Here is a 25,744-nt window from a genome sequence, read left to right as displayed (position 1 = left end):
TTATATCTCGCATTACACCTTTTTTCCCCACTAGTAATTTCTTTTGCTCACAGTCTATATCCTTTCCTTCTTTGTCACTCACAGAATACCATTCTAAATTACTTCAGTGCACCATACCTTTTACAAATAAGTTTCTTAATAGATTTTCAGAGATCTGATTTCACAGAACATGGTGTAGGTATTATTCTGATGTCAGGTTTTTTTCTAGAGCATATCTGAGGAATTGCCAGTTCTTGAATGTGTTTTCCACACAAGGCTGTGGTGTTTTTTTTTTCTCTCCCGTGTTTTCGGTGGATTTGAAAACAAGTACCTGCCTTCTTTGTAGGAGGTATCAGAGCCCCTTTTCTTGTGGGTAGTGGTGGAACTCTCGTTTCTGTGAATCTGTGTCTGGTCTAGGGAAATGAAATGGACTTGGCATTTGCACTTTTTCCTGCTTTAAGCACTGTTTAAAAGCAGCCAAGTGTTGATGCTGAAGAAGAGGACCCACAAGTTCTAAAACAATTTTTTTTTTTGTGGAATTGGTTTTGCAGATTATCTTAATCCCTATTTTTGTAGAATTTCAGAGATTTTTGGCCATATGAGCTCAGTATCTTTCAGATGAGAATATGATTTGTAGAGAGTATTTTTATTTTAATTTAATAAGGACTATGTCTAGCTAAAAAGTTTTGTTTGTGATTTTATGAAGTTGTTACATTGTGTCACCCTTATGACCTATACAAAAAGTATATTGTTGTGTAATAATATGCTGTGCTTTGTTTTTCTTCTAAAAATGCTTATTTAAATAAATGTGGGGAAGACAGAAGTCTTGCAGATCGCATAAGATGTTCTTGTGGTGGTAAACTGATACAAATGCGAGTTTTTGCTGCTACTGTTTTATTCTATACAGCACTGTTACATGTAAGTAGTGTTATTTCAGAATGACTCGTGAAGCTGGGTATGAAATACATATCATAGGATATAGACTCTTCTGTGCTTACAGAATCTGAATCTTTTGATCCTGGGGTGTCTCCTGAGAAAAGAACTAGGTGGTAAAAAAAATTGTATTGCTGGTTGTTTTTTGGGGGATGGGTTGTGGTTTGTTTGTGGCTTGGTTTGCGGTTTTGTTTGTTTGTGGGTTTTTTGTGTGTTTTTTTTTTTTTAATTCTTAAATTCACTGTAGGAATTGATAGAAAAATGTTAGCTATTGACTTTTATTTTACATATTCTAATTTGTGTAAATCAATCTTTGACTTTCATTGTCACATTTCTTAATGTGCTGTTCTCATCTCTATGTATTGGAATTTCTGAAGACTTCAGTATAAATGAATGATAAATGAATGACAAAGGTGAACAGGAAAAGAAAATTCTCTGGGTATCTGCTCTAGTATTTGACTGCTGTTGCCTTGTTAGACCGGAGTCCTTGCAAGTATTCTAAACTTGATTGTATGTGGCCTTGAACAGCCTGATACAGTGTCTCAGGTGGCCTTGCTTTCAAGTGGAGTTGCATCAGGTGTCCTTCTAAGATGCTTTCCAAACTGAATTTATTCCATGGCTACTTGAATATATTCAATTGTATTGGTTTATTTGGGCTGTTATTAGAATTGGTTAAAAAGGGACAGACTCATAGTTTTCTTAAAAATTTACAGAATCACAGAATCATCGAGGCTGGAAAATCCCTTGAGGCTCCTCCAGCCCAACCATGACCCTCGCCCTGACCGTTCCCACCTCCCCCAGATCCCTCAGCGCTGGCTCAGCCCGACTCTTCAACCCCTCCAGGGATCCCGGGGACTCCCCCCCTGCCCTGGGCAGCCCATTCCAACGCCCAACAGCCCCTTCTGCACAGAAATCCTTCCTCAGAGCCAGCCTGACCCTGCCCTGGGCAGCTTGAGGCCATTCCCTCGGGGCCTGGCGCTGGGGCCTTGGCTCCAGAGACTCATCCCCCCTCTCTGCCCCTTCCTGGCAGGGAGTTGCCGAGGGCCAGGAGGTCTCCCCTCAGCCTCCTCTTCTCCAGACTGAACCCATAGATTTCAGTTGAATCAATTGCAGTAGGAGCAACTACTACTGTAGTAGTTGTGGCCAGTCACAAGTGTGCTGCCCAGGGAGGGGGGGGAGTCCCCATCCCTGGGGGTGTTTAAGGGCCGTTTGGATGAGCTGTTGGGGGATGTGGTGTAGAGGAGAACTTCGTAGAGTCGGGCTGAGGGTTGGACTTGATCAACTGAAGGGTCTTTTCCAACTTGAATGATTTTATGATTCTAGAACAGGTGGTGATTTGCATCTGCTTGCTTTGGGTTGTTTGTTTATTATTATTATTATTATTATTATTATTATTATTATTATTATTATTATTATTATTATTATTATCATTATTATATTAAAAAGGTATTTTATTTAGTAACTGTTTATTAAGCAGGTACTGGGATTGAAATGAACCAACCTTACTTCCCAGGAGAAAATTATTCTGTGTTGTCATCTTTTTTTCTATTTTCCCCATAACCTCGAAGTCTCTTCCTTTAATATATGATAGGACATGCTTCTCTTGTGTGTTGAAATCCAGGTGCTAATGGCCATGTTGTTGTGCCTTTCATTATGGAGCTGGTGGTGATTTCCTACATGTCCCATTGGATGACTAAATACACACTGTAAGATGGTGGAGAACATTGACGTTTTGATGATGCCTGATTTTCACTCTCTCAGGATAGGGGTATGGCATTCAGCCCTTGAACAACTTTGTATGGGTCGTATTGTCTGTTCGATTGAAAAGTAAAAAGGTAGTTGAAGAAGGGAAATAGTTGTTTGTCTCAGCCTTGCTTCTTAGATGTTACAGGTGCTCAGTCCCCTCATCTATTTCTTTAACAACTGGCTTACACAGGCAGACATAAGTTTGTATATCTACAGGGATTTAGAGGTTCTACTTATGAAAAGAAGGCGCCTTTTTTTTTAATATAGCATGACATCAAAGTTTGCACCTCTTTATATAGAGATGGGGATGCTGTATGCATTTGGCAACAGTTCATTGGTTTGACTAATATTAAATGATACTTTCCAAAGTAGTTAATTTTCTCCTTTTTCTTAGAAGTTTGAATCTGTGTCTGCCTTGCATTGTGGTTAAAAATTACTTAAAACTCCAAAACAACCCAAACCGAAAATTGAGAACAATAAAAGCCTCTTACCTTTCTAAAAGTAGAAAGCTTAATTGAATTTCCCAGTTTATTTAGGATTTCATTCTGTGAAATAAACTACTTCTATTTCTATTTCTTCTTAAAAGGTCTTCCTAATGTTTACCTTTGGTTCTATCCAGAAGTCTTATAGATATCTCATTAAAAAATTATAGCTTATCCAAGATTCATTAATGAGCACTCAAAGTAGCGTATTTCTTAATTGAAGAATTTCAAGTTCAAGAATTTCATCGCTGAAGAAATATTTCACCTAATTTCTTCTTATATAACCGATTTATTATATTTTTGGCACAAACCCATAATTTCTTAGGGAAGTCTTGTTTTAGTTTTGTTACTTCCAAGATACTTTTTAAAAAATTGTGTTTATTGTAATTACTAATGCAGTCTAATTTTCAAAATTCAGACAGTCCTAATTTCCCTCTTATGTCCTTACGGTCTTGTGATGTTAGCCCCTGCTCAGTTGTATACTTTCCTTGTTAGATACAGATGGTAAATACTGAAAATTTAATGCAGAATTTAGGAGCTGTTAAGAGCTTTCCCGTTAAAACCAATATAGAATATTCTTTTTTTTTTTTTTTTTCTGCAACAAGACTGTGAAGTCTATTCATTAAATAGCAAACCACTAAGTGAATGTTAACCACATGGATCATGCTATCTTTGTAGGAAATTTTTCCATTCATCTATTCAATTTTACTGTAGAGTCAGCTGCTTTAATAAGGAAAAAAAAAAAAAGTTTGCAGGAGCTTTTCATTGCAAACAAGATATTTCTGTGAGGCAAATTACAGAATTGAAAGTTACAAAAATAAAACACTAAAAGGATTGAATTCTCCATTGATTTGAAGGATTGAGAATTACTGCATCATATTGTTTCATCCTTTTTGAAGAAAAAAGAAAGAAAAATCACCTACATTTCAGTATCTCATTACAGCTACCATTTCTAGAAATTGATACCTGACATATGCTAGAAGAATTTAGCTTTTACTGTTAGGAAGGAAAGTTAGAATTCCTGAATCTCAAAAAAAAATTTAAAAAATTCTGCCAGCAGATATTGTTTAATTTTTGTTTTGACAGTGGTCTTCAGTAATGTTTATATTGTTTTTCATGCCACTGAATTCTTGGCTATAATAAAGGAAAAGGATTCCTCTGTTTATAGTCAAAGTTATTATTAAACATGATACTTTTAGTGCTGAGATCTCAAGCAGGAGTGAAGTGAGAAATATAAGTTTTATTTTTTATTTTAGAAAATTTTACAGATGCTTTAAATTAATGTTAGTTTCTCTTATGCTGTACAGTGGTATTCTGGTCTTTCTTGGGCTATTGTATCCTTTGGGATATGTGTATTCTATAATTAAAAATTTCTAATTAATGACATAGCTACTGTAAGTTGTTAAGATGGCAAGTGCTTATCCTGCAGCTGGAATTGGTGTAGATCAGGAGGAAAGTCTGTATCAGGTGGGTAAAAAGAAAAAAGTTGGTTCCTGTTTTAAAATTGCTAAGGGGTGCTTGGAGTTTTGACAGAAGAGCCATCAGGAAAAGTGCATGTGAGCTGGTTAGAAAGTTTGTGATAAAGAAATGTATCATCTGTTCTCTTTATCAAAAAGGCATTGACATGATATATGATTTGTAAATGGCTACTTTTTGATTTTTTTTTTGTTTGTTTGGTGTTTTTTTTGTTTTTTTTTTTTTTAAGTCTTCTACTTATTCTGGATAGGCTTTTTGGAGCCTTAAGTTTTGGCCAAAGATTTATTATTCCGATAATGCAGTCTATGTTATGTCCGGTAAAGAAACAGCAAATAAGCCTGTCCTAGATTGAACACGTTGAATGAGTCATTTAGTAAGCAAGTAAAACCGATACGTTGTCATAGGTAGGGGTTAACCACCGCCAGTGTTTGCCAGAAATCCAAATGCAGCAGCCCCACCCTCAGCCAGCTCCACGCATACTGTTCTGACAAAACAAACAGCAATATGCTCTGTAAGATGTTCCTTTCAAATGTACAAAATTCAGCAAGTAAGTTAACTACTTGCTCAAAATTACAGACCAGCTAATTTATCATCTAGTTGAATGGGCTTGGCAGAATTAATTGTCTTTATTACTGAGGCAAGCTTATATTTGTTTTATCAAGCAATATAGATCAGGATTTGATTAATTGGAATTCTGATTTAACCAGGGGTAGATTTTTAAGTGAACGAAGAATCCTTCTTAATTCCTTGATTGGTCTCTCTACCACTTTTTCCTTTTGGATATGAAGAGTACTGGGATTTCTGGTGGGTTTACAACATTCCTTTTCCTCCTAACAGTTAAAAGTGGGGAAGATGAGCTTTTTTTCCCAGCTTACATCTTTCTGTCTTATTCCTTGTGAATGGCTCCTGATCTTCCTGTATATAAACCCATGATTTTGGCTGTTAGGTAAGTGCGTTTCACAGAGTTCTCATGACCCGTGTTAAGCTGACGGTCAGGCTTTGGTGACTGTGTTTTCTGTCGGAAGGCTTGTGAGCATCTCGGATGTGCACAGCTGTCTGTGTGTGTGTCTGAATATATTCATCATGCGTTGCTATCCGTCGTAGAGAAGGAAGTCTTAAGCAACCTGACCTGAATGCGGTGTTGACCCCTCTTTGAGCAGGAGCGTGGATTGTATGACCTGCTGGTCTGAATTCTGGCCTAAATTATTATTTTGCTGAACACAAACGTCTCGATAAAATCTACTGAAAGTGGCAGTGGTTTACATACTTGTGATCCATGAAAAGTTTCCTACTTTTTGCAGGAGTGTGACTGGAGAACTTCTTAAGCCTTTTAGGACACGACCGTCTTGAGAACTGTAATGTTTTGGAAATGGCCTGGGCTGGATGACCTACTGTGTCTTTTCCAACCATAATTTCTATGAATCTGTAATTTTGAGGTTGACTTCTTGTTGCCCAATTTTACAGTTACTTAATTCCAGTATCAGGCATATTTTAGGAGACCACATTTAGTCATGGTAAGACTGTGTGGGTTGTTTCTTTTTTTTTTTTTTTTTTTTTTTTGTTATTTTTTAAATCCTTCTGCAGATTGTCAGCACTTAATGTATTCTTTCCTATTCCGGTGCCACAAATAATGTTTCTAGTCTGTGAGGACAGAAAAGTCAGATTACCCATCTTGGAATAGATTGATTAACAAATGCTGCTCCCAAAATTATTGCAGTTCTGTGTGAGGGATTAGGCTAGTTCTGCTGTTTGTTTATAGCAGAAATACATTTCCATCACCAGAATAAGGGGCAGAATTGGGAAATTGTGTATTTAGCCATATTTTCAACATTGTTATCAGTTAGGTTTATAATGAATTATTCAGAAGGTTTTTTTTAGAGCAAGATGCATGTGTACTTCTGAGGGCTATAAAAGACTCCTAGCTAAAAATAGGCTTGATTAATTTTTTTTTTCTAAACCGTTCTTAAAACATTGGCGAGGCCCTGTTCCCTTCTCCTTGCAGAAAGCATGCTTTTCTTTTTTTTGTGCAAGAAGAAACATCTTTTTGGAAAGATATCTCCTAATAAGAGCTCTTGCACTAACACTCTCTTAAAGAACACCTCAGCCTTTGAGTTTTTGAAGTCAGCATCCCTCTAGGAATGAATCCGTGCTTTCTATCCTATTGCTCTCTGCTTGCTCATGATACATGCTAAGTTTGCCCGTTTCGTTTGATTTTTTTTTTTTTTCCTACAGGAAACAAAGCATGTAAACAAATTGGAATTTATTTTTTTTTTCCCTACAGGAAACAAAGCATGTAAACAAATTGGGATTTTTTTTTTTTTGATGGACTAAAAGCTTTGTCTTTGAAAACAGAGGTGCATGTACTTGTATGCTTGTATGAATATATATTTTTTCATAGACAAATAGCAAACAGTCCTTCCTAGCTGGTTGAGAATCACTTAGCCTAGAATTCCTGTGGGATCTCTGAAGAACTGGAAATTGGAGGATTAGCAGTTAGGCATGAAAACACTGTTGATACTACTGAGACTTGCTTGGAGTCTGTTTCTCTTTTATTCCATTTAAATGATGTGTGGAATAATTCATAGATTAATCATGCAGTTACAGCCATGAAATGTCTGTGTTAACTTGTGGAGTAAGGTAATCTTAGGTCAAAAGAGTCTTGTGATCATTACCAGGCTGATGAAAAGTGTATATGAAATGTAGTAACAAAGATGGTGGATTCAATAACAGCAGGTTGCTCTTCACTTTTTTTTTTTTCCTGCCCTTCATCCTTTATCAGAAGTTACTTCTGTTCTATGTATACATAAGTTCTTAGGAATTTTCTTGTAGGGGTTTATGTTGCCTTCCTGGAAATCCTCACTAGTATTCAACACAGGTCTTGCCTACAGAGAATTTTGTCCTTTACTGCCTTATGTCAGTGCTGCATTTGAGGATAAATGAAAGTAGTTAATCACTTCTTAGAACATAATTTTTCATATTTTATAGATAATTTTGTTTGCCTTTTAAAATTATTTTTAAAAAAAGCCTTCCCATGTTAATGTGCTTTTCCAAAATTGCTTTAATTCCTGTTACACTCCTCTGAACTTGTTCTGGTTTGGGTTTTTAAAACACAGTGCTGAACAGGGAGTGTACTTTCTCCAGTTGAGACATAACCAGTTCCTTGATGATGAGAATAGTCTCTTACTCTTCAGGGAGGAAATCTGCTGTGGGCCTTTGAAGTAACTTTGGGTCCAGCCCGTAGGACCTGTTGATGTGACACACAGTGTAAAGATAAAATACCTCTTTGCCTTTCTAAAGCCTCAATTCCTCCAGCTGATGGCTCTGATTGCTGCTTGAATGCTGCATGTTGCAGTACCTATACAAATCACCAGTCTTCTGGGTGACGTTTAATAGTAGGTAGCGTGAATATGTCAACATTCTCAGTTTGCACGTCGCTGTTTGCTTCAGCAGTGGCGTTCTACCTGTACAATGTCCATTGCTAGCATTTGTGTGTGCGTATTTTTTTGAGTTACATATTAAAGCTCTGACCGTTAATGGAATGAGTGTTTGACTGATTAAAGTTAAAATGGATGAGAAAAACACCCAACTACCTTCTTTCTCTCTTAAAAAAACCTCCCAAACAGCACAAAACCCAACCAACACAAACCCAACAAAGCCCCCTGCAGTCCCTACAAAGATCCTTAGTTCTTACACCACATGGGAATATTGGACACTACTCTTCTTTAATTTAACCAAATCTGTCTGCTTATACTGTGATAGTGTTGATTTAAACTAAATTAATCAATAAGAACTTGGAAATTGATTTGTTAAACTTTGGAAGATGTGTGTCTGAATTGAAGTATTTCTTGGTAGTGTCCCTTGCTGAAGATCAGTATATCCACTGATTTTCAGCAGTGGATATAAACTGAAAATGTCCCCTTCTGACATTCTGATATTTTAATTTGGAGATTTCCTCCAAACCCTTTGAATGCTTCTGTTTCTGGGCATGTGCTTTCACAGTAATAAAAGTTTCTCCAGTCTATAGTCTCTTTTAACTGAAGTCAATTAACTTTACACATGTTTTGACATTCTATAAAGACCCTAAAGGTCTTTTTGGATCATCCTTCATTCATGTATCAGAATGATTTATTTAAAAAAAAAAAACCAAACCCAAAACCCAAACATATAATACCATTCTTTGAACAGCCATGTATATCTTGAGTTACTTTCATTAGCCGAGTAACTTATCCTGCATTTATGTAAAGGGAACTGCAGTTTAACTATAAATATATCAAAATGCCACAGAATTCAGGGCTACAACTCAAAAATGCTGATCAGTTTGTAAAATCTAAATCAGCCCCTCCATGAAACCTAGGGAAGGACCTCTGTGGTAGCAGAAAAATTTCCAGAAATTCACCACAGTCTTTTTCTGAGTTGCAGTTTGTGCTGATGTTGCCAGACAGCTAAGAAGAGATGGGAAAAGCAGGAAATCTTTTTGGATTTAATCACAGTGCTGATTTGGAAAAGCAATTTAACAATGGAAAATATTTTTATATTTTAAATCATAAACACAAAACTACAAAGTAGATGGTAGATCGTGTTTACATTAAATTGGGTCATCTTCATTGCCTCTTCACTAATTAAATTCTTCATTTTGGAATCTGATGGCCAGTTTTTTTTTTTTTTTTTTTTTTTAATGTTAAATCTATATCCAGACTGGGTTATTTGCTGTTTTCAGTACCATTTGTTGAGGTACTGGGGACTTGACTGCTGTACTTGAGAGCAGTACATAAAGCCTTTAAAGTACCATCTTCCTGTTTTTCTATCTTGGAAAGATTTTTCTACATTCTTGCTTTCAAAAGATGTTTGACAGTTTTGATGGGCAGTGCTTATCTTTTCCCTTGAAGATATTCAAATTCCATCATTGAATACTCAATTTTTTCATTTATCTTGATCAGTACAAAAAGTGCATTTTAAGAGAGATCTTGCAGTTCTGGTTCTTGCATCCTCTGTGTGAAAAAGTTCTTACTTAGGTCCCTTGATCTTTTGATGGACTTGCAAATTAGGAAGACTTCAGGTAATCTGTGGAGATGAAATGAAGATGGATGAATGACTGAATACTCATTTCTAAATGAGGAGGTGATGAGGTTATAGAGCACATAGATGAGTTAGGTAGCAGTTTATCCAATTGAAGGTCTCTACTCACCTGTCGTGTAACTGAAGTACAAATACATGAGTCATTTTGTCTTTTGACTCCTAGCTGACCATAAAATCACCTTTCTCTTATGAGTCTGGCCAATAAAATATACCCATTTTCCTGCAGTGTAGAGCAATGTATTACTTCATACTTCTGGGCTTTTAGAGTTTGACCACAGTGAATTGTTTTACCCAAGTCTGTCCTTTAAAACTAACGCCATACCTTTGGTTTTACAAAGTTTTAATCGTTATTTTATCAGTAAAGGGGACAGAACAATTTAGTGGTTTTGTTTTTTAAATCGAGATTTCTGCTGTATTCTAGGACCAGTTGAAAGATGGATGACGATGACTTTGGGGGATTTGAGGTATGTTATTTGGATGACTTAATTTTGAAATTTAATTATTTTCAACTATTTTTACAAGAAACTATATAATGTTGTAAGATATGTAACTGATTTTTTTTCATGTTTCTAGGCAGCAGAGAGTTATGAGTTTGGAAATGGTGAAAAGCAGACTACATCCCCTGCTATTGCTTGGGCAGCTTTTCCTACAGGTATTGATAAAATCACTATACAAATTCTTAATAATGTGTTACTGTCCTTCTGTATTCACTGTAAATATTAGTACACAGAAAAGTATATACACTATACCAAATAAAAGGGCAGGCAGCAGTGAAAATGTAGCATAAGAATGTTCCTGAACAATAATTTTGGGAAGCTGCGCTTCTCAAAGTTAAACTTCCTTGAGGAATAAAAGAGAAGTACAGTTCATCCAGTTCAAAGGCTGATTGCCATCTCATAGGGGGAAGAAATGGAACTTCTTCACTGAAAGGATGTTCTTACTTTTGAGGATGGAAGGTCTGTTGCAAATGATGGAAATACCTGCAAAAAGTAAACTTAAAAATAGGGCTTGAATATGTTCCTTCCTCCATGAAATTTCTTTGACTGTAGTAAAGTCTTATGGTTGCTTTGGGGGAGGCAGAGGTATGATTTTTTTTTTTTTTTTCCTTAAGCAGTTTTTAAAGTTAGAAAACATATTCCATATCCTTTATCTCAAGCAGAAGCTGAAACATTATGGAGCTACTTTTATTAATTTATAGAAATGCCTGTTGCCTGTTTGGATTTTAAGAAATGAATAAAAGCTCATTGATAATGGATAATTATACTTTATCAGTAGAACTAAGAGATTAAGGAGGTGTTACTGATTGGCAGTTCATTTTGTTGTGGGAATTTAGTCTAGATTTCATTGTTTTCACAAAAAGAAACATCACTTTAGCAGCATTAAGAGGAAAAAAACCAACCCACATTTTATTCTTTGCTCAGGAGCTAAAGATTTCTGCCTGTTATATTATGATGCTGGATAAGACCTGCAGACTAATTGTAGTTTTTAAAGTGAGACCGGGATTTGTCTCAATGTGAGTTCTCCATAAATCTTGTTCAGATGTTTTTATTTATTTCCAGCACTACTGGATTTCATGCCTTACAGAATAATTTAGCTGTTGTTTAACCTGGCAGGCAGCTAAACACCACGCAGCTGTTCACTCACTCCCCTGCAGTGGGATGGGGGGGAAAATAAAAAAAAAAAAGGTAAAACTCGTGGGTTGAGATAAAAACAGTTTAATAGGAGAGAAAGGGAAGGGAAGATAATAACAATGATAAAAGAAGATATAAAACAAGTGATGCACAAGGCAATTGCTCACCGCCCTCTGACCAAGCCCAACCAGTCCCTGAGCTGCAGACTGTCACCCCCTAGCAATCTCCCCCCAGTTTTATGTCATATGGTTTGGGGTGTCCCCTTGGCCACGTCAGGTGATCCATCCTGGTTGTGTCCCCTCCCAGCTTCTTGTGCACCCCCAGCCTCCTCACTGACAGGGCAGTTTGAGAAGCTGAAAAGTCCTTGACTTAGTATAAGATTCTCAGCAACAGCTAAACCATCAGTGTGTCATCAAGATTATTCTCATCCTAAATCCAAAACTCAGCACTGTACCAGCTACTAGGAAGAAAATTAACTCTATCCCAGCTGAAACCAGGATAATTCCTCATTGAAATAAAGGAAAACAAATAGGCAACTATATTTTTGCAAGTAACTTTATTATTCATTTTGTCATTTTGACCGTCACTCAAAAATAGTCCTTGAATTCATTAGCATATTTGAATGTGTTTAATTAAGTCCAATATAACTGTGTGGTGTCTATCTCATGAAGTCTAATTTAAATCTAATAAGGTGTGCAGAATTGAAATGATTTGTAAGTAATGTGAAAGTTTTTTCTATGATCTTAGGTCTTAGGGTAGGTCATACCGAGGTATTTTAAGTATTTCAAAGTTAAAGGAAAACCCTTTGCATACAGAACGTTTTACTGCTGTAAAATCTTTATGTGACTTTTTAATGCAAATATTGCTGTGAATTAACTTATTGCAAGAGGCAAGATTTTAATAGGCTTGATCAAAATGCTTGTTAGGCATTGACTTGTAAGTTACTGGTTTTAGTGAGTGAAATAACTGAATTTTCTACCCAATGTTATTTATATAAAAGTTGTTCTTGTCTTACCCTAGACACTTTTTTTTATTGTCATTCAATAAGGTTTGCTGAGAAATGTCAGAAATTGAAATCTATTATGGTGCCATTGAGATAAATTTGCTGAAATTGGCATATGATAACATTATAGACACCCAAGACTTGGTGAACTTTATGGAGGAGTACGTTACTCATTTCATGACTTTCATATCTGATGTTTCTAAGATATAAAAAGTTATAAAGCAAAACACTGAAATGTGTTGCAGTGTTTCTCGGCATGCAGGAAGAAATTGGAAATTATTTCTAAGGCCCTAGTGTTGATTATAGTGCGCAATTTTGCTCTTAAAATTTGTCTTGGGCTTCTTACTGAACGTTATGAATGTTGCTTTCCCTTTTTCAATAGACATAGAGGATGATAAAATGTTTACTGGTATGTGCAAGTAGCCTTTTCTACGCAGTACTTCAAATCAGAAAATGTTTATTAATTGTTGTTGCTGGTTCAGAAAGGGAGAAAAATAAGAATTTGCACAGCAGAAATATTATATACCATTCTTTCCCCTTCCACCAGAACGAATACCAGAGAGCATGCACCTTTTTCTGTTAGGCTTCTCTAGAAGTGTCACCTAATAGGAAGATGTTGTTTTTATTCTAAATGGTAAAAGTGAGAACAAATTTATTTATTTTTTTATCTCTCGTGGCGTCAAGTTTGAATTAGAACCCATCATACCGAGTGCTGCATAAACATGGAAATAGAAAGTAGGGCTGGTCTGAAGACCTTACCTCCGTGAGAAAGTATGCATTGTGAATACGGAGGAATGAGCAAGTAGTGACAGAAAAATAATATACATTTGTGCAGTCCTGTTACTTAGATGTTTTTGCTACTACTGTTAGCAAAGTCCAAAGAACTGCCTGTTGTATTGAGTCTGTCCCTTCTGATTGTTTAACTGAGGTAGAAAGAATGAAACTTAGTGTCATTATATATGTGATGGATTTCCTTTCTTCTTTCCAGCCTAAACATGAGGAAGTACTAGAAAGAATCACTACTGTATGCTCAATACAGTATGCTGTATGCTCAACTGGGCTTTGGAGAGAGATGAGGGAACTACTCACAACATCAGTGTTTTCTTAGCTTGGATTTAATAAATGTAATCGTAAAGTCGAAAAAGAGGAAAATTTATTAAAAAAAAAACAAAACAAACACAACAAAATCAACAGAATACTTTGGAAATAAAAAGTCGCTCTTTGGAAAAATTAGAACTTTCTATGAACTACTAAGTCGTATGTTTAAGCTTCAGACTTAAATATGGTTCTGAACTGAAAACAAAAATTTAAGTTTTTGAGAACTCTAAAATAAATTATGGAAAGTTCTAGTGCCTTGTCACTAATCTGCCTGGTTCCCGGAGAGATTCAAAGAGGTTGACATTGCTAATTATTATGGCTGGCCAGAAAACTCATTGTATGTTCTTGGTTTGTTATTGTAAGACACTTTTCAGGGGGTTTTGCACTTTGGATTCATAAGCTAACTTTTTTGAGGAAAAAAAACCGTGACAGTTATCCCGTTCTCAAATAATTTCCTTTATTGAACATTCATATTAATATTAAAACTGATTTTTGTAATTAAAAAATGGCCAAATCTAACTGTGAATGTGGTGTTATTGACTTCAGAGATCTTAGTGGGGGTAACTTGATACACTTTTTATATAAGAAAGTAACTTCAGGTATTTTAGATTTTAGAATGGTCCTTGCAACTGATAAGCAAGATGCTTACATGAAAGAAATAATTATTTGTACGTTAGTTTTGCTTTGTTTCTTCTTTAGATGCTTAGCAATAGAAACACATTGCTATGCAACTTAATAAAAACACGTTTTTAAGAGCGATATCAGTTTGCAATTCAGTAAGTGTGTACTGGAATGTTGAAGTGCCTAATTTTATTTATTTGTTTGGTTTTGTGGGTTTTTTTCTCCTGAAGTAGAGATCTACAAGCTATCCATTTTCTTGCACTTTTATAGGTGTCAGGTTGTGTGCCTGTAAGGAGGATCTTGAAATTTAGCCCAGTGCTTGCATGTCAACAGGTTCTGGTGTTCTCTCTGCTTTTCTAAGGTTATGAATATATCTGTCGCTCATAGTGAATAGTAGGAACAGGGTCTGGGTCTCCACATGCTGTGTCAGTGTTTCATTTTGGCAGGAATATATCTCTGGATATCAAAAGGAGCTCATGTAATGGAGCAGATGGATAAACCAAGCAGATGTTCACCAAGGGAGGAATGTTTTGGTTCGGATGGAGCCTCATGAATCTGTATCTGTTGTGGATTGTTCTAAGTAAGAAGAAAAAAACAAACAAACAAACAACAAAAAAAGACGAACAGGGTGAGAGATGCTTTATCAGTGAAATTAAGACAGAATTTCCATCTGGGGTTGGGTTGGAAGTGCAGTCTGAACAGGCATTTCTGATTCAAGCTATGAGGATTCATAATAATTATTTTTACAAGTGTTTGGTGAAACCAGATTCACGGGAGTGTAAGCTGTGGATGAGGTGGAGTGTTCTGGGTTTATGTGGTGGGATTTTTGGTAGCAGGGGAGGGGGCTACAGCAGTAGATCCTTGTGAGAAGCTTTTCCAAAGCTCTCCCAGCTCCAAGTTGGACCTACCTTTGCACCACGGCCAGGCTAATTCGAAGCAGTGGCTGTGCCTCTGTGATGATATATTTAAAAAGGGAACCTGAGAGGAGGTTGGGACTTGTGAGGATGATGTACGAGGAGGACACCTCCGTGAACGCAGGTCAGTGAACGGAAGGAGGAGGAAGGGGGAGAGGAACTCTGGAGCAGAGATCTCCCCCATATCTCCTGGTGAGACAGCAGGGCCACCCCCCCACCACCCATGGAGGTCACTGGAGGAGCAGAGATCTGCCCGTGGCCTGGGGAGGACCCTGGCAGACTGACCGAAAACGCCCCATTCCCTGCCCCTTGGGACACTGGTAGGAGGAGGTAGAAATATCAGGGAAAAAAAAACCTGAGCCTGGGAAGAAAGGAGGGGGGGGGAGGTGTTCTAAGCTATAGTAACACTTCTTACTGTCCCACTCTGTTAAGTGTTGGTTCTGTTAATGTTTGAATTAAATGTATGTTCTTTTTTTTCCCCAAGAAGCCTGTCTTTTGTCCGTGACCACAACGGGTGAGCCACCCCTCCCTGTCCTTATCTCGATTCCTGAACCTTTTGATTAATTTTTCTCCTTCCCAGTGCTGGTGGGGAAGGGGTGAGTGAACAGCTGCGTGGTGCTCAGTTGCCCTCTGGGATCAAAGCACAACGTGTATTTTTTTTTCAGCTCCATTTTGTGAGGAAACGAGGCTGATGCTATTGCTTTCAATCCCTCTTCTCCCATTACAGATTTTGAATACGTTGCTTAGTTTTAGTGAAAACATTTATGATCTCAGTTAATTGTACTTCTCCAATTTTTAATCAGGAACTAAGTAATGATAGACCTTGACTTGGTCTGTCTAGACACCAGAGAAAGGGAAGGTTGAATCCAGTTGCTGTAGATTCTATAGAAGCTTTCTGGTGTGGAAATATATTTGGAAATTTGGAAAAGCTATAGCCTATAGCTGCTATCTAGGACCCTGGGAGATGATGGACTAAGGGAACAAGAACACAACTGTATGGAAGCCAGCACTAACGTATAAACATCTTAAATTCACTGATTTACATGACCTAGGTGACCTCCATTTATTTAATACAAAAGCAACCAGTTTAGTCCATGAACTGGAGAGCCCTTCTGATGCCCAGAAGCTGAATTCAGCTTTTAGGGTGAGCTTGAGTAGCTTCTTTCTGTCCATCAGTTGTATCGACTAAGTTTCTGCTGACTGTAGCCGTGTAAATCTCCATGACTGTAGATGTGTAAGTTTACATGTCAGCGTGGAGCCATGTCGTATTCCCAAGGTTCATTGGTTTGGCTGCTGACAGGGCAACATTTTAATTTTCTTCTGTCCTTTGGCCACATTAAAGAAATTGTTAGTTTTCATACATGGTGTCTGGTCTACATTGATCCAAGATTATTTTTCTTAATTACTTTTTGACTGAAACATCATTTCTGCACTTTCTGGAGCAAAGGTGCGTTAGAGGAGCTCTGTTTACTTGTTTATTAAGTTCTTTGAGGAATCGTCTCGATGCTTCGTGTCATGTCAAGGTGCTTACCTTCTGTGAGAAGATCCGGAGGTAGCATATATGATTTTTGAAGCTCTTGATTCACCCTTTGGATTAATTTGGCCAAGTTTTATGTTTGGTCTGATAGCGAGAACTCTCAATGCCTGCTGGAATAACAACATCCTCCAGACTTTTCTCCTTGTTCTAATACTCCTTCATTAACGACGCAGGTGGACTGTGTTGCACAAACTCCATTTTTTCGTGTTCCAGCTAAGAATTCAGTATTTCTGATGGTCTTGTTTGCAATGCTGGTTCTTTCAACACTATTTTGAAGTCCATACAGCGTGAGATGTGCAGGCATGTAAGCAGACATCTGCACCCCTTGAAAGATGCTTTCAGCTGTTGCGTTGAAATGGTTGATTTCAGTTCTTTCTTTTCATAATAATTTTTGGTTTTCTGCAGAATACTAACATTTTGACATGGGAGGGGTGGTGGAGGTATGGGAAATATTAGTAGGAAATTTAATATATCCCAAAGGAGATTAGAGGGAACTGGTTTCATTCCTTGCCATGACTGGACAGGGTTCAAAGGTCTTTGTTGATAATGGTACAGAGCCTCATTTAACGCTGGAATGGTCTTGGGTTTTGTTTGCTAACATTTCCATTACATTGCTTTGAAAATGAGTCATATAACTTTTCAGATCTGACTATCTAGAATTTCCATATGGTTAAGAGATTGTCCTGTTGCATGTTTATTAGATGACGTACCACCTCCTCTCTCTCTTCCTTACACTTGCCAAGCTGCTTTAAAAGACAGTCCTATCGACCGAATATTTTGGCAGCTTTCTGGAACCAATTTATTTTAAAAACCAAAACAGAACTGATGGGAGTGAGTTCTCAGTTTTTTCATGTTGAGTAAGTCATTGAATACTGAAAGATTTGTTTTCGAGGTTCAACTAAACGGCTGTAGCGTTTTAATCTTTTGGTAGCTGTTTGTAAGTTTACTTCAATAAGAAATTAGCAAATAAAATTACTATTTCCATACGGCCATTAGATTTAAGATGTTGGTATGGTGTATATATAATTACTTATTTTCTAGAGTAGTTTAGCTTTGGAAGAATAAAAGGTGGGGAAGAGCTTTCTGCTATGAACTATAAGAAATCGTCTTGAAAGTACTTTAGAGTGGTTTATCTTCCTATCTAAATGTTGATGTACTGCTGTAAACTGGTGTGTGTGGAGAAGCAGCCAAGTGTTGTTCCCTGTTGATAGGAGGAGGACATTCATGCTCATTAAAGCCAGCAGAGAAATTGCTGTCAACTTCAGCATTATGTAGACATGTACCTGTTGTTCCTAATTCTAATTCCCCAACAGATGTGGAAACACGCCTCATTCTGGTGAATCGGTGATCTGCAAATACAGGGATTAAAAGTGTTGGTTTTGGAAAGGGAAAATTTGGGAAATTCGTGAAGGGAAAAAAAAATATGGAAAATTGCTAAATAAACTGCTAAAACTCCTACAGCTTTGCAGAAGCCTATGTATGCCATCTGAGACTCTTGCAACATTTGTTATGGGCATATTGGGTGTCAATTAATATCTGATAATGTATCTCTCCAGTCATTCTTTAAGCATTTTACAATTTCTAATAGCCATTTACACTCGGCTAAAGGCAGTGTAAGTACAGGAAATACTTTGTCTATTTTGAATTAAATTTATTAGTTGCTGCTTTTTCTTTCATGGGAAAAGATGATTTTTTTTTTTGTCTAGAACAGATTCCATTCTTCTTTCAATTTTTTTTTTTTTTTTCACTGACAATAGATTAATTTTATTGGGTGTTTGTTACTTACATATTTTAGAATGCATTTGTCATATTCTGTTATGTGCTAGTTTGCTGTTTATTGGCAAAAATGAATGGGTTGCTGTTTGTAAATACAGTAATTTTCAGTTTATTTTTCCCTAAGCTCCTTATTCAGCATTATGCAGGCTGTAGATCTCTCTGTTCTAGATCTGATGCTACAGTTGACAGGAATTCCTGCCTTGTAGAATAGTTTCCTGTGCTTGAGCAATGATATGTGGGGCTGGGATTTAAGCAGATCACTGAGCTTTGGACACACAAAACCAGTCTTAAACTTTCTATCCGAATGTTACTTTAAACTGAAAAACGTTCAGTTATACAGTTTACAGTGTGCACGGTATAATTTAAAGGGTCATTGAATTGTATCATTGAAGACATGGGTAGTTGAGGATGGAAATTTAGTTTTTGTTTCATGGGGTTTTTATTTTTAACATCTGAAACCTACGTGTAGAGGAACTGTGCTGCAAGTAGTTTGCAACATTCTGCAAAAGTATGTCAAATAATTATTATATAGGCTTTTGCTCAGAGCCCTGCTGACATATAATCTCTTAAATGCTGGATATAAATAATATCGAATTAGTAAATGTTACTCATGTTTATTTTTTCAGTGGTATGTTTCATATCTAATGTCTTCATTCTGAAGCTCAGTAGGTAGTATCCAACTCTCATGGAATGTTGATTTAACAGCTCACGTTCATCCACTTGGTTTTGTTTTCACAATTTCTGATCCCCCCCAGTGATTTCAGTAATTTTTTGAGCTTCATGACTAGGATAAAGACACAGATTTTTTTCTTGCATGAGCAAGACTGCAGGCTGTTACTGATCTCTGCTATTAACAAACTGCACGGTTTTGTCTGTTCATACATACAAACCTGTGCTAGATTATTCTTAATATTGGGAAGTCAGGGGTTCAGAAACTATCAGTTTTGGGTTTTTTTTTATAGGTACAGTTCTGGCAATAACTTATATCTGCATCTTATTTCAGCTTTCTTGGGTATATGACTTTTGATATACGTGTAATTTGGTACGTACTGCTTTTCTTTATAGTACTGCAGCTTTGATCAATGAACAACAACCATTTTATTTGGAAGTTATTCAGGAATGTCAGACTTCTGCCTTCCTTATTGAAGAAGTTTGAGGTGATATATTGCATCAGGGCAGGATACTGTGGAGGAATATTTTGTCATTATTATCAGAATACGTATCATACCAGGTGATGCAGCAGTTGAAGAGGAGAGGGTCTGTAAAATGGTGCTGAAAAGCCAAGATCCACACTGGAGGCACTTCAGCAGTTTGATTTCAGAGCAGTGTTAGCCTGATCCTGTGGACTTGAACATCCAACAGCTTTTGGGAGTCTAGTCAGGTAGTTTTATTAGAGGCAAGTTTTTCTGTCAGGGGTCCTGAAACTGTTCCTTTATGATAACTAAGGCACGGCAAGCAGGCATGGTTGAGGGGTCGTCTTCATAAGCGAATTTTGAGCTGAACTAAAGTGCTAAATGCAATTTCACCCATATATACACAAGAGGAATGAATTAAGAAAGCTTGAATTACAGACATAGCACGTGTAATTCTAGGAATGTCGAACCTCTGAATCTTTTAACGTTGCTGAAAGTGAAAAGAAGGTTTTGTAAAAAAAGTTGTTTGAATGATACCTTGGAGAGTTGCCGCCTTTTCTTGTCTTCTGCAAGGTCATGTATTTAGTTGAATAATTTTAAACCACAGTGTTCAGAGGTGGTCACCAGTTGTTCCTCCTCATTTCCTAGGTTTTATTTTGACAACTTAAGAGGTGGGTTTTTTGTTTCTGCTTTTTCTTCTCCCTCAAAATGCTAAGCATTCATTACTATAACTGGAATCACTGAAAGCTCAATTTGATTATAGAAGGTTCCACATAAAACTGTATTCTCTGAAAAAAAGAAGTCTTATGTTTAATATTGGCTACCCCAAAATATTTTACTACCTTGAGCTTTAATCTCTGTGAGTCTCCATTCCTCATCCATATCCAGACTCGGTTTCTGGTTTTACTTCTGTGGGAAATTATTTATATGTGAACTATGCCTGTACTGTGGTGAGCATCACCAAAGGATGAATGCTAACTCCACAATGGATCAGTGTCATCCTAGGTTTTTTTTCTTATGAGCCCACAGTTTTTGTAAGAGAAACAGCTTGTCCACTCAGAATTGCCTTGCACATTATTTTAGTTGGTTTTCCATCTGTTGGAAATTGAATTCAGGGTATTAAGTGATATTATAAAATAGAGGCTTTACTGTTTTTTTTAGAAGCAAAAAGATCATCTTTGTCACCTTGCTATTAGGTAATGGTTATAGGAAGCTGCCTTTGTAAGCGGACATTTGTAAAGGGAGGGGGGTTTCACAGACGTCTTATGGTACCTAAAGGAAGCCTAAAAAGTCCCATTTCAAGTTCTGGAGAAGAGTTTACAGTTGTGTCCCACTCCTTTGTTTTGCCCTGGTTACCTAAACTGGTTCCTCTTCTGGTTGCTGAAGTATTGTCCTCTAGGCTTTTCCTCCAAGTTTCCATTTTCTGCTCGACTTTTTTTCCCTTTTCCCACACGTCCAAATCTACTATTGCTGCAATTAGCATTCGGATATTTTTCTGTCTCGTGGTCTGTTTTCTTTATTCTTTTTGTTAGATGAGGTTTGCACATTCCTCTCGACCCGAATCCCAGAACTGAGAGGTAAAAAGACGGGACATGAAGCACCTGGATTCAAGGATTAGTGTGTCCTTTTGAATGCCTTGAGACCTATGTATACACTTGCCTGTACTGTGTGTGCAGTAATGAACAGTGATACCGAGAGGCTGAGCCTTGCTCTGGGCTAGTAGCATCTTTTACATTTTGCCAGATTTGTAATGATAATGTGAGCTGCTTTATCTAAAGCAATTGGATATACTTTTTTTGTCTGCTGCAAAGGCTTACCTGTAGCTGACCGTATCAAAGTTTGCAGGACTTTGCCTTTAAATTAAAAACATATGCAAAGTTTTCATTCATAAACTAAAAAAAAAATAATTATCTTTTGTAAAAGCTCTCAGGTTTCTGTTGTGCCAGGTTAATAATGATGATCCACTGTTCAGGATTTTTATAGTATAATTGGAGACTGTTAGGGAAGAGCTCCCACTCCAGTATAATTTACACTTAAATTTCATTAGCTAGAGAGTTACCTGCTTTGTTATCTTCTGATCTCTTATAAAATATAAAACTGCTTTTATCATGTGTCTTGGTAAGCTGTTTGTGTATGTCTTCTAAGACAGCTGAGGATTTTTTTTTTTACCTTTAAAATTTGTAAAACTTAGGAAAACCTAAGTACAGCTTTACGGTTGACTTCAGTTGATTGAAGGTCATGCTGAAGCTGAAAGGTTATGTGAATGGAAAGAGACAAAGTTAAAACTCCTGCTTTTGATGTCAGTTGTCTTGTGAAACCTCCGTGTAGGTTACGAGTCTGAGTTTAGTGTGTCTGTACAATTTTGAATGTCCTTAAGTTGATTATTCTCAAAAATACACGAACTTCATGTGGAATTATTTTTTTCAGTGCAATTAGATATAACCTTACATTAGTACGACTAGTTGCTAGTGTGACAAGTTTTGCTAGGCAGAGATTTCAGAAACAGAATCAATTTTTGAATGCTGATTTTATTTCTTGCATTAGTATCTGAAGTCCATATATCTCCTGATGTTCTCCTGGAGCGCTCTGTGCCTTCTTCCTGCCTGGTTCCTTCTGACTCATTCAGTTTATCGAGTGATAACGTGGCAACAGCTATTCAAACAGCCAACAACATTATAAAGCCAGCTGGTCTCGAAGAACAGGTAAAACCACAATTTTTGTGTTTCGGTATGGGAACATGATGTATTAAGTATCTTAGCACTGTATCTTTTCTGTGCAAATTTAGATTGAATTGTCTTGTAAGAGCAAAATGTCCTTGGATTTCTGTGATACTTTGAAGGAAAATAATTTTAAATTTTAAAATTTAAAATTTTAAAATTATGTTTAAAACCTATAACTGGGAGACACCATACTACTTTGGTCTGGACTGCAAAAGATAATTGTATTAAAGAGTTATTAAAAGTACGCTGATAGCGCTAGGCATGAAAGTAGGAAGCAACAGCAGGAATATTCTCTAAAAAAATGGTTACTGTTAAAACTATAAAGACTACAGCTATAATTATGTTTTTCTCAAGTGGTTTTAGGATTAGAGAATTAAGCTTTAATCTTTACTTAATTAGAATTAATTTTGGTTTTATTTTTTATTTTATTATATTTTACTCTATTTTTTCCTCCCATTACTTTTAAAGTTGATTTTTAATTTTTTTTTTAACTTTTTTTTTTTTTTTGGTGATCTGGCAGAGTCCCAGCTGTGCAGTCATGTTCTCTCCTTGTGACTGCAATACTGCTCAGAACTGCTCTTAGCTTCTTTTTGGAGGGTGAAGGTGTTCGGTTTTTAACTAAACGTTTAGGTGAGCAAGGAAGGGAAAATAATTTCTTCCTGGAGTTTAGAAGAGGAATGCTAGATTGCTGTGGATGAGAATTCAATAGATTTACCCTCCCAAGTGAATTTTTGAGATTGATGGCAATGATGCCTATTTGAACAAGTTTATTGATTGTAAAGTTCCTTGCTTCATGATGCATAATGGTATATACTTGAATTAGAAAGTGCTTGTCTCTTTCTCTGAAGCAGTCAGTATTTTGGAGTGGTTTGTGACCCTCCTGTTTTCAGCACTTACTTTGGTTAATTAGTCTTCAGGTAGTCTCATCAAGTCCTAGGGCTCCTCATGGTGAAGGTTGAATTTCATGATTAAGTCAAATTTCCATAATCTGACCTTTTAAAAGCATTTCTCTAGAGCTATTTGAACAAAGTGTACAAAATACTTGTTTTGACTAAACTGACTCTTACTGGTTTTCTTTTTACAACATCTGTATGTTCACACTTCCAGAAAGACTGTGGCTAATACAGCTCCAGTAGTTCAGTCTTAGTAATGAATTAGTAACTGGTTTCTATTTGTTCCCAGGCTAATGTTCTGGGGAAAGCCTATAAAAAGTGAAGAGATGTGCCCAGATGCAAATGATACAAAAGAAATTTCTTAGAAATCCAAAAGTTGTGGTTTATTTTTTTTCTTGAGAGGGGAGAGTGTTTTCTTTTTTGACTGATGCCAGCCAGGGTCATTTTCTGTGTTGAAAACAATGTTTTGATACATACATTTTTATTCCTGGCAGGATGATCAAAATATGCTTTTCTTCAGCCACAACACATCCTACCCTTTTTGATTTGGGCTAACAGTGAAATGTGAATAGCCTCTATCCTTCCTTTTTTGCCTCAGGCCAGCAATTTTAGCTTGTGTATTCTCTGGAAAGAAAAATTTGGATATTCCAAAATACTAAGGCTTAGGTGTATTTTTTAAAACTACGAAGTCATTTGGTTAGGTAATCTTACTAAAAGTAAGAAATACACTATATTACTTCTGAGTAACTATGTGTGCAAATTCTAGTTGTAGGCTATGTTTCAGTTTTTCTCATCTTGTTCTGGTCAGCTGCTGACAGACACATGGTTTCGTAAATTCTCTGTTTAATGCAGGAAATAACAAACTAAAGAATACTAAAATTAGCAAGTGTGACTAAATGCTTGCTTGTTGTTGAGAGGAGGTCCTTTAACGTTATTTTGAAATGGAGATGAGACTTTGTACTTTTGGATGAAACTAAAGGAAAATGGTGGGCATAAACCCATCATAAAATATTCTTACACTTGTTCAAAGAGGATATTAGAACTGTATTGTTGTATAACTCTATCTCTAGAACCTCTTGAGGATTCATGTTAAATAAACCTCAACGTTTCAGGTTCCAACATCACAATTTTTGGCAGTGCCAGACTCTAATCTTGATAATTGGCACATCGAGCTTCTCTTTCCTTCTTAGAGAAGGGGCATTCAGAGTACAAATTGCAGTTTTCTCTGTAGCTGTTTTGCCTACTGGACCTTTTGTATCCATGTACAGTCAAGGTCTCAGCTATTTTTGTTTCCTGTTTTCATTGAATCCTTTGAGAGATACTTATTTATTGAAAAATAATGTATTATTTAAGTGTCTGTTTGGAATAAAAGGTATTAAGGGAATGGATTAAATCAGGTCAGTCAAACCTCTTTTAATAAACACATTGAGATGTGTCTTTCACCACCCCTCCCCAAATCTCAAGTGCTCTTGGCTCTCAAATTGTTGTTGAAAAAGTGGCAGCTGAAATTAATTTACCAGCTTCTTCTTTTGAAGTTCATTTGCTGTGATATAAACAAATTTTTGACTTTTTCTTTTAAGAAGGGGAAAAAAAAAAGCTTTGGCTTTTGTTAATTACACCACAAAATATTTTAAACCTCACTTAATTTATTTTTGTGCTTTTCTGAAAATATGGGCTTATTATCAGTGTTTCATCTCTTTTGGGTTGTGTATTCTAGAAGCCTCCGTCTCAGTTTTTTGTACTTCTACAGTTCACTGAAATAACATGAACTAAATGTTGTAGACATGTCCCAATTACTCTTATTCTGTTGGTCTAGCCTCAAGATGAGATATTTATTTTAACGCAAAAGATTTGTATTCCCTTTCCATGGCTACTGTTTGCAGTCTGCATTGGGTGAAAACATTGAGTGCTCAATCCAAGGAGAGTTTATTTCCCTGTAAGCCTGATGCTTTGAGACAGATGATTCAGTTTTATGTCTGTGTCTTCTCGCCTCTTTTGAGTATTTTGACCTCATTGGAAACGGAAATATCTGTTCCATCCTCCTTCTTAAAGCCATCTCCTTAAGTATTCTTGAAAAGCAGCTGAGATCAAAAGGGTTGATGTAAATCCATCTAGAATTACTAGCTACTGTTCCATTGTTGGAGCTTTCTTTTCAGCCAGCACATCCTACGTATGAGAGTTTGCATGGCCAGTTTCAGAGAAGTGTGGTTTAAAAAATGTAACCTTAGTATTTGCAGTTCTTAAATTCTGTCTTGTCGTCTGGAAACGAAATTCTACTTGACTAGAATGTTAAATTTCCTTTACCATTTTGTCTTTTGTATGATTTAGATTCAAGCAGATATTCCAGTTGCCTCTTTGAATGTAGTTGAAGACAAGACTTTGGTTACATCACCCATTGCTTTGGTTGACGCTGAGACACAGAGAACAAATGAACCAAAGAGCTACCTTCAACAAGCTGTTGCAAACCTAGAAGTCAAGCTTTGCACTGCTGAAGAAGAAAAACTAAAAATTAAAAAGGTATGAATAGGGTTTTTTTAATGGAAGTGTTTGGTGTTTACATAGGATTTCAATATAGTGGGAACTGGTAGTGATTTGCAGGGTATTTTTTGTAGCCAAATTCCAGATAAATAGACCAAAATTAGCCAAAATGATTTTTTTTTTAAACATGTCTGGTGTCTATTTTAGGCAGATTTTTTTCTAAAGTTTCAGGAAAAAAAAATATTTTT

At 36.5% G+C, this 25,744-nt stretch overlaps 1 protein-coding gene across 6 annotated transcripts in view; it reads left to right on the top strand.

The window, feature by feature from the left end:
• Positions 1 to 25,744, top strand: part of CCDC91 (coiled-coil domain containing 91) — a 147,792-nt gene that overhangs the window by 13,836 nt on the left and 108,212 nt on the right. For all 6 annotated transcript variants that reach the window (XM_026868472.1, XM_026868467.1, XM_026868470.1 and 3 more), the window contains 4 exons: positions 10,114 to 10,156; positions 10,266 to 10,344; positions 21,950 to 22,107; positions 25,347 to 25,535. In XM_026868472.1, coding sequence (XP_026724273.1) covers positions 10,127 to 10,156; positions 10,266 to 10,344; positions 21,950 to 22,107; positions 25,347 to 25,535 — 456 coding nt within the window. In that variant the 5' untranslated portion in view covers positions 10,114 to 10,126. The remainder of the gene's footprint in view (positions 1 to 10,113; positions 10,157 to 10,265; positions 10,345 to 21,949; positions 22,108 to 25,346; positions 25,536 to 25,744) is intronic.

Source organism: Athene cunicularia (genome assembly GCF_003259725.1).
Source record: "Athene cunicularia isolate RWA chromosome 1 unlocalized genomic scaffold, athCun1 chr1_part2, whole genome shotgun sequence".
In the NCBI taxonomy this organism is placed as follows: domain Eukaryota; kingdom Metazoa; phylum Chordata; class Aves; order Strigiformes; family Strigidae; genus Athene; species Athene cunicularia.
The sequence above is the reverse complement of the archived record's forward strand: the minus strand, read 5'-3'. Positions and strand labels throughout refer to the sequence as shown.